We start from the raw sequence: 8,482 nt of genomic DNA on the forward strand, positions 1-8,482 counted from the left end.
GTCAGTATGTTTAGCCTCTGCCTGCAGGTGGTAGGTGGCCCCAGGACCCAGGGAATTTGCCCCTCAAGGAGCAAAATAGCAGGCAGTGATCCAACCTGACAGACAGAACTTTCCTATCACTTCAGGCAAGATGCTTTTCAGTAGAGTTCATACATTCAGTGGCCAGCTAGGAATGAGTGGGTCAGCTAGACATGCTCTCTCTTTCTCTCTTGGAAGATGCAAGATCTGCTGATGACTTTCATATGGGAGTAGGCACCACCTCTTTCTCACCTTGACACCAATTTTCCCCAACTGCATCACATCCAGCTGCTGTTCATCAAGTGTAGAATAATCTGGTGTAACAAAATCAGGTGATACATACATGCAGGGGAGCTGGTCTATTAGTGAAAGCGCAGTGTCTCACCAAGCTTTGCTTCCACCTGCTTCCTATTTTACTTACAACCAGTCTATGGGGTGACACTGTCAGCCCCTCCTTCTTAGTCTCCGTCTCCTCCTCTTAACACAGCAGGGAGAAGAATGAGAACAAAACCAGAATGACTCTGCCTAATATTGGCTCTGGCTCCCCCTGCTGTTGACCTCCCCCCTGCTTCTGCCCTACGAGTCCTAATGGGCACCAGCTTCCACTGCTTCCACGTCCAAACAAGCCTGCAGTTGCTTAAGAATATCTTGTTGAGCTTGCAGCCAAACAAACACACATTTGCAGAGCAAATATAGCTAGATCATTCAAGACAAAGATGCTAATCCAATGATAGTGTTATGGATCAGTTTGGAGACTTTCTTTCAGCCTTGTGCTAGAAGAGAACCTGTCTTTTAAAGTCGCCTTTAAATGTTTCTTGAAGAGTAGCTCAGCACCACCAAGCGAAACAAAGCTAGCCTGAGCGTGGCTGGTTTCTCCTCTCCAGCCTGATAACTCTGGAAGGCAAAGCAACCATCTCTTCCCAGCCAGCCACTTATAACACCAGAGAAAGGGAAAGCCTTGTCAATGGCTCAGCGCCACTGGAGCACACATGGGGTTTTTTATTTTATTGCAATTGGAAAATATTCAGGATGCAGAACAGCAGAGGTCAAACGAACAGCATTATGCAAAATATGGAAGCTGTAGGGGGCAGAAAAGAAGGAAGAAATGGGAGTGATGGCTGAGTCCCCCTCCCCTTCATGGTATGATGCAAAAGGCTTCGATCGTCAAGCGTAGAAAAAGGAATTGAACCGCTTCTTTTTGGAAGGATCTTTAACATTCATCTGACCATATGGACACTGGAGAAAGAGAGAGAGAGATGGAATAAGTCATTCTTGATGAGGCCTCAACATTGCCCGTGCTTAAAGACAAAATTAATGATGTCCTATAAATCATTTGTGGCCTCGGGACTTGAAAAGAGAGCGAGCAAGAGGAAAGGAGGAGGAGGAATTGAGCCATGCACCCCCCCCCTTTCCTTGCCCTCTCCCCAAACAAATGGTCCTAATTATTGTCCAAGAAACCTCCTTGCTAGATATGTCCCTACTCATTATACAGTATCTGAGTCAACCACTCTTCTCCCCACTCTGCATGCAATCCTGTATACTTACCAAAGTGGAGGAAAAGAGATCTCATTGAAGTCAAGAGATCTCACTTCCTGAAACCTCACATAAGATGGGGAGATGGGAATAGATTTCTCTAGTCACAAAACACAAAGTGAAAGCCAGAATCTTTTGTAGCCAGATCCTACTTGGAATTTGGCAATACATCCAGTTGTGTTCAATGAGGCTTACTCCCAGGGAAGCATGCACAGGACTGCAGCTTTAAAACTCACAATTCAAGAGTGTTTTGGAGAGCAATGTGAAGAGGGTGACACAGGTGCTATACACTATAGATGCAGCAAGGTATTTAATCACTTTCAGATGACTAAATAAGACTGGGAAAAGGTTGCTTGTGAAGAGTTAGGGAGGCTGGAGGTGTTTACTTTCTTCTGAACAGTTAATAATAATGATGATGATGATGATGATGATGATGTTATACCTCACCCTTCTTCTTATGAGAGTCCAGGGTTGCTAACAATAAAATTGCAGCACTAAAACAAAATTAAAACTGCAATACAAAATATCATATAAATAATCAATGTTAAATTATGGTAGATGCACTGAACTGTTTTTTTTGTCAATGAACTGTGCACTATAATTGCTCAGGCCAATGTTGGTTGCTTTGCAGTACTGATCTGTGGTTGGACAGGGTGCCAGTTGCTTTTTATTTCTCTGCAACCCGCTAGGTGTAGAGTTGCAATGCTTAGATGGTTCATCAGTCACATTAATTCATTGCAACCCTTTTCAGGGATTAAAAAGGTGCTTCTGGTGAATTATGCAGGAGCCTGAAGGGTGAAAGTTAAAATATTTTGTAGCCAAGTGCTTAAACCTGGGGTGGGAAACCTGTGACTCTGCAGATGTTGGACCCCAACCTCTATCTAGCCAATCGTCAGGATACAAGTTGGCCATCCCTGACTTAAACAAACCTCAGTTGGTCTGCATCATTTTATAACATAGCTTTCTCCTTTCCTCACACAGAAGAGAATGCCTCTTCCACAATGGGGCCTATCACAACTCTTCCATGTATACTCTGCTGGAAGGCAGGCCTTTTTCTGCAGAAATATTGATTTATTAATATGTAAGCCTAACTGATTAATTATTAGCAGTAACCTATAGAACAGCCCATCTGCCATCTCTCAAATTATGGAAGGGGAAAATTTGGAATAAGATGGTGATGAATAAAATGGGAGGGAAGAAGTAACTCAGAAGACACATTTCAAAGGAATTGGACACTATTTATCCAATATTGGAACAGATATAGAACTGAGAAGCGAGCGTCAATGGACATTTTGACAATGTGCTAAAATTGATTAGTTGACATTGAAGCTGTAAGATGCAATTCCCCCCTCCTTTTCACTCAATATGGTCTTTTTCAATATAATTTTTTTAATATGAAGAAAATTAATGTATATCAAATAATTTATTTTAAAATAAATAACTCATATGGAGGTAATTAAGATTTCCTTAACGAGATGACAGCCCAGTGTGGATAAATGAATGGATTTAAATGTTTTAATATTTTTAATGATGTATTTTATTGTTTGAACTCTGTTCAAGAGGACTTGTGTTGACTGCGCAGGCAACAAAAAAATAATTTATGAAAATCCGGTGTGCTGAGGATTGTGAAATTTGGGTGCAGGGAAAGTGGAGCCATTGACTTATGACATCCCATAAGCTACTCTGTTGTTACCCCCCCTTTCCAGAACAACATTTCTGGTTAAGAGTCTGGAAGCAGCTCTTGACATTTGCTATAATGAAATTCACATGGAAAAGTTAAAGCAGTAATAAACAGTTTGAGAAGGACTGTCGGGATGATAAATGCCCCCTCTGAAAATGTTTTACATATCCCAGCGCTGAATGTTTTACTTGGGGTGGGGCTATTGATTTTAGTGGGCATTACACCCAAGTGGTGGGTTCAAGGTCGGGGGGGGGGCGGATTCAGACCAAGTTATTATGATCTGTTACTGTCAAATGTGGATGCAATAAACTTGCTAGTGTGTTAAGGAATTTTTTTTAAAAGAAGCCGAAAAGGGGAATTGACGCTACTTAGTAAGGTATTCAAGGCAGTTGTTGGCACTTAAACTGATTAGATTTCCTATTTTATTTGTCTTCTGTAAAAAAACACACACACAAAAAAACATTTTTTAACAGCAACTCAAAAACCAAGGTCACAAAGATCAGAGGCTATACAAAGAGCACAGCTACATCTTAAATCTACAGTATGCCCGATCGGTTCACCATAGCTATTTCTGTTCACCCAAGCACATCTCTCCAGAAGCATCTGTAGGAATTTGGAGGTCGTCTTCAAGGTTAGCTGTGTTTGCAAACCTAATCGCTGGCTGCCTAGAACGTGTTCAGGTTTGTTTCTTGACACCATCAGAAACAGATAAAACACGCTTCTTAGCCACACTGCTTTATGAGGAAGTTAATTCCACCGAATTAACGTAGCGAACATGTGCAGGATCATATATATAAACAATGTGTACATTTTTTGAGGGGACAAAAACAACTGCAACTTCTTTCCGTCCCTGGCAATTCAACTGCCTTCCCCAGAGAGGCTTTCATATATATCCTTTTAAGGGAACAGGTGTGTCATTTACCACTTAAATTCATTTTAAAACTGACTGATTTGTTGATGGAGCGCCTTCCTCATAGGAGTCAACAAGGTTTAATACTCACATGTCTGCAGGAAGTACCACAGCAGTGTCCTCTCTGCAAATGGGCCACTTTGGTGAACACTAGGTAGCCAGTGACTGGATCTATGTAGTTATGCTTCCCAGCCTATTTAAAACACAGAGAGAGAACAGCAGACCTTATTTCTTGTTCCCGTGATTAAAGGCAAAGGATAAAGGGACCCCTGACCATTAGGTCCAGTCGTGGCCGACTCTGGGGTTGCGGCGCTCATCTCGCTTTACTGGCCGAGGGAGCCGGCGTACAGCTTCCGGGTCATGTGGCCAGCATGACTAAGCCGCTTCTGGTGAACCAGAGCAGCACACAGAAACTCCGTTTACCTTCCCGCTGGAGCGGTACCTATTTATCTACTTGCACTTTGACATGCTTTCGAACTGCTAGGCTGGCAGGAGCAGGAACCAAGCAACGGGAGCTCACCCCGTCGTGGGGATTCGAACCGCCAACCTTCTGATCGGCAAGTCCTAGGTTTTGTGGTTTAACCCACAGCGCCACCCCCGTTCCTTGTTCCTGTGATTACCACTTGACAAATACACATGGAACACCCATTGTTATTGGAGTAGGGTTTGTGGGGGAAGCCAAGCAAGCCAGGAGAACAATGGGATGCCACCTTTAGTGCAGTCAGATGTTTCTTTGTTTATTTATGACACACTTCACCCTACCCATTCTTCCAGCTTTATTCCTTTTCTGAGTCTGCATGGCCAGCCCAACAGCCATCTTTTAGGGCGCTTCCAGACTGTCACCATTTTGCAGTGGGGTTCCAGTAAACATACAGGCAAATTCAGGTTGTGCAATTATAGCTGAATGGGGAGGTCTCGTGTTAACAAACTTGCTTCTGCCAAAAGTTCAGACTTTTTGTGAGAAGGAGAGCGATGGTGAAACACACTGGCACCTATTCTCCCTGCAAACAAATCAGGATGAGTGTGCAATAGGCAGGTTGTCTGGGAGAGCCCTAAAAAACAATAGCAGGTACAGCCCATGGCATCACTCCAGAGATTCCCAGTATACTCCAAGATAGTGATGGAGAGGAGGAGGGATGTGAGGAGAGGAAGAGACAAGGAAACGTTGCAGGGTGTGCGTTAGCGAGTTTGTGCAGAGCCAGGGCATTCCTCTTCACTTTTGGAAGATGGCTTCGCACATGTGTGTAAGACGGTTGGCAACATTCATCTGCCCTCTGCAAAATTCTGAAATCCCTTTGTTTCACTATGATTTTGCATACAGCAGTGTTTTATTGTAAGATGGGATAGCAAAAAGGAATCTCTCTTGGAGCAGCTAACCGTCTTGAGCCAGCCCAGCGCATTTGCCTGCTTTTCAAAGCATTTCAGATCGGTAAAAGGAAAGCCAGCTAATTTTTGTCCAAGTGGCAGATGCCTTTCTAGCTTGGATGCAGCATTGCCAATTGTAAATGGATGCAAAGGAATTTGTGCCTCGGAAGAGAGGTGTAAAGCAAAGTCACAGCTCTCTGGGCTCAGAGAATAGGAATGTTCTGCAGATGAGTTGCTTTCCAGTTGTGGGGAACTCTGGGGTACCCCAGTGAGAAGGTCTGTGGCGGTAGACAAACCTGCTGCAGTTTGTGCACCATTTTTATTTTTATTTTTATTTTTACTCTGCAATGTGAAAACACAGGGAAGTGCTGGGTGTATTTCAGGTAGTGGTGGTGAAGAATGAGCTCAGAATGTGAATTTCCCCAGTTCATGGTGCCTGCACATATTCCAAGGAGAGCATCCTTGCCCTAAAATTATTCCTCTGTTCATAAGTGAGACTATAGACATTTGTTATGTAACCCAAATTTTGCACACGAAGCTGAATGGTGTGACCTGCATAAATTATGCAGATCAAGTATATTTGTGCATGGCTGTTTATTTCGTATGATTTATTCTGCTTCTGCTCATTGTGAAAAGAGGTGTGGAATGATTGCAGGCTCACCCATCCATGGCCCTCAAAACCTTAGTTAGTCACATTTCTGGCTTCTGTGACTACACACATGCTAGCGTATCTTCCGTCACAACCGTAAGTTCTAGAATCTTGTGTTAAAGAAATAAATAAAGCAGGGTTCCTTTTCAACAAGCCAAATTCTGCAACCATTACAAACCCCTGCCACCCACCACCCATCCCAGTTAAAAACATACAGGTTTCCTTGGTGAATCAGACCCAGGGCTAACCAGCCTAGCATTCTGTTTTAGCCAGGTGTCTCAGCACTTGCAAGCAGGGTGCAAAAAGCAACAGGCTTCGTATCCTGCCTCTCTCCATGCAGGTTCTATTTATCTATAATAGCTAATAACAACAGTGTTCGTGGGTGAAAATAAGAGGGCGTGTGCTTACAATTATATACCTCAGATATGCAGATGACACAACCTTGATGGCAGAAAGGGAGGAGGAATTAAAGAACCTTTTAATGAGGGTGAAAGAGGAGAGCGCAAAATATGGTCTGAAGCTCAACATCAAAAAAACGAAGATCATGGCCACTGGGCCCATCACCTCGTGGCAAATAGAAGGGGAAGAAATGGAGGCAGTGAGAGGTTTTACTTTCTCGGGCTCCATGATCACTGCAGATGGTGACAGCAGCCACGAAATTAAAAGACGCCTGCTTCTTGGGAGAAAAGCGATGACAAACCTAGACAGCATCTTTAAAAGCAGAGACATCACCTTGCCAACAAAGGTCCGTATAGTTCAAGCTATGGTTTTCCCAGTAGTGATGTATGGAAGTGAGAGCTGGACCATAAAGAAGGCTGATTGCCGAAGAATTGATGCTTTTGAATTATGGTGCTGGAGGAGACTCTTGAGAGTCCCATGGACTGCAAGAAGATCAAACCTCTCCATACTGAAGGAAATCAGCCCTGAGTGCTCACTGGAAGGACAGATCCTGAAGCTGAGGCTCCAATACTTTGGCCACCTCATGAGAAGAGAAGACTCCCTGGAAAAGACCCTGATGTTGGGAAAGATGGAGGGCACAAGGAGAAGGGGACAACAGAGGACGAGATGGTTGGACAGTGTTCTCGAAGCTAGCAACATGAGTTTGACCAAAGTGTGGGAGGCAGTGGAAGACAGGAGTGCCTGGCGTGCTCTGGTCCAGGGGGTCACGAAGAGTCGGACACGACTAAACGGCTAAACAACAAAAGTCCTTACAATTACAGTACTGGCCAAACAATAGCTAAAGTCACGAAACATGCAGCAAGAGCAAAGCGTGGCAATCTGGGCTTGCTAAACGGATGCCCTTGCCAGTTCCGAAGCGTCCCTATCGCAGAAAAAGACCACACCTTTGCTAACAGAAAAAGACAACTCTCAAGCCTGGCACTTGCCCTGGTTTGCAGAGCAGCAGCCGCAGCCAAAACCCGGAGCGCCAAGGCGAGGCAAAAGCGAAGCGGACTCACCGCGCATGCCTCCTGGTGGAGAGCCACCACTCTCTTCTCCGCTTCGGTTAACCCTTCCCTGCCCTCGCAGGTGTCCGCCTCCCCGGAGCGCTGGGCCGCGGAGCAGCCGCTGCCGTCGGGGGGATCTCTTTCCCCGTCCGCCTGGCCGTGGCTCAGCGGCCTCCTGCCCCGCTGCCCCGGGGGCTTGCAGGGGATCGCCCTGCTGCTGCTGGTGCAGCAGCGCGCAAGCGACGTGGCCGCCATGAGCGGGACGGATCCAGCCCCGGTTCCCCCCTTGGGCAGGAGCCGCGGCCACTTCCTTGCCCAACAAGCCGCGTCGGGCTCCACCCACCATCTCTCTCTCTCTCTCTCTCTCTCTCTCTCTCTCACGGTGCTTATACTTGCCTGGTGCTTATACTTACGGTACATGCATTTGTAATTATATTTTGGGAGAGATTTTTAGGAAAGCTGCTTTGTTTTATACCTTCTGGGTGTCCCGTGAGCATATTATAAAGTAGTTGTGTTCTACGTTATAAATCCAGCCCTGCTAAGTTTTTATTTTTTGTTTCCAATGTACTTCTTGTTAATAAAAAAAATGGTGTGGGGCGAGCAAATTTTTATTCTAAAAGTGAGGCCCAGCAAAAAAAAGTGTAAGAACCACTGCCTTTATGCTCATAGAATTTGTCAGGTTGGAAGGGGTTCCAAGGGTTTTTTAGCCTAACCCTGAGATTCCTGCATTGCAGGTGGTTGGAGTAGACCTTGTGGTTAGGGCAGCTGTACATCTGGGATTTCCTGGACATATCCAGGATTCATCCATCGGAAATAGTGTCCGGGCGGAATTTCTGAAGATCGGTATAAGTGTCCTGGAGAACCTGGGCGTATGGCAGCCC

At 45.1% G+C, this 8,482-nt stretch overlaps 1 protein-coding gene across 1 annotated transcript; it reads right to left on the minus strand.

Moving 5' to 3' along the window:
- Positions 1-976: 976 nt before the first annotated feature.
- LOC309343956 (uncharacterized protein C1orf53) lies at positions 977-7,952 on the minus strand. The gene is made up of 3 exons (XM_081866228.1): positions 7,614-7,952; positions 4,234-4,335; positions 977-1,254 (listed from the first exon to the last, which is right to left on the minus strand). Exons 1-3 carry the CDS (start codon positions 7,854-7,856, stop codon positions 1,183-1,185), a joined length of 417 nt encoding a protein of 138 aa, XP_081722354.1. The 5' UTR covers positions 7,857-7,952; the 3' UTR covers positions 977-1,182.
- Between the last annotated feature and the right edge of the window lie 530 nt (positions 7,953-8,482).

Source organism: Podarcis erhardii (genome assembly GCF_964252035.2).
Source record: "Podarcis erhardii genome assembly, chromosome: 6".
NCBI classification, from domain to species: domain Eukaryota; kingdom Metazoa; phylum Chordata; class Lepidosauria; order Squamata; family Lacertidae; genus Podarcis; species Podarcis erhardii.

Excerpts from the sequence above, each read along its gene's own strand:
- LOC309343956 (XM_081866228.1), bottom strand. The coding sequence starts at position 7,856 with ATGGCGGCCACGTCGCTTGCGCGCTGCTGCACCAGCAGCAGCAGGGCG. Across the intron at positions 4,336-7,613 it reads TCCACCAGGAGGCATGCGCG|GCTGGGAAGCATAACTACAT; the intron begins GTGAGTCCGCTT and ends TGTTTTAAATAG. Across the intron at positions 1,255-4,233 it reads GTGGTACTTCCTGCAGACAT|TGTCCATATGGTCAGATGAA; the intron begins GTGAGTATTAAA and ends CTCTTTCTCCAG.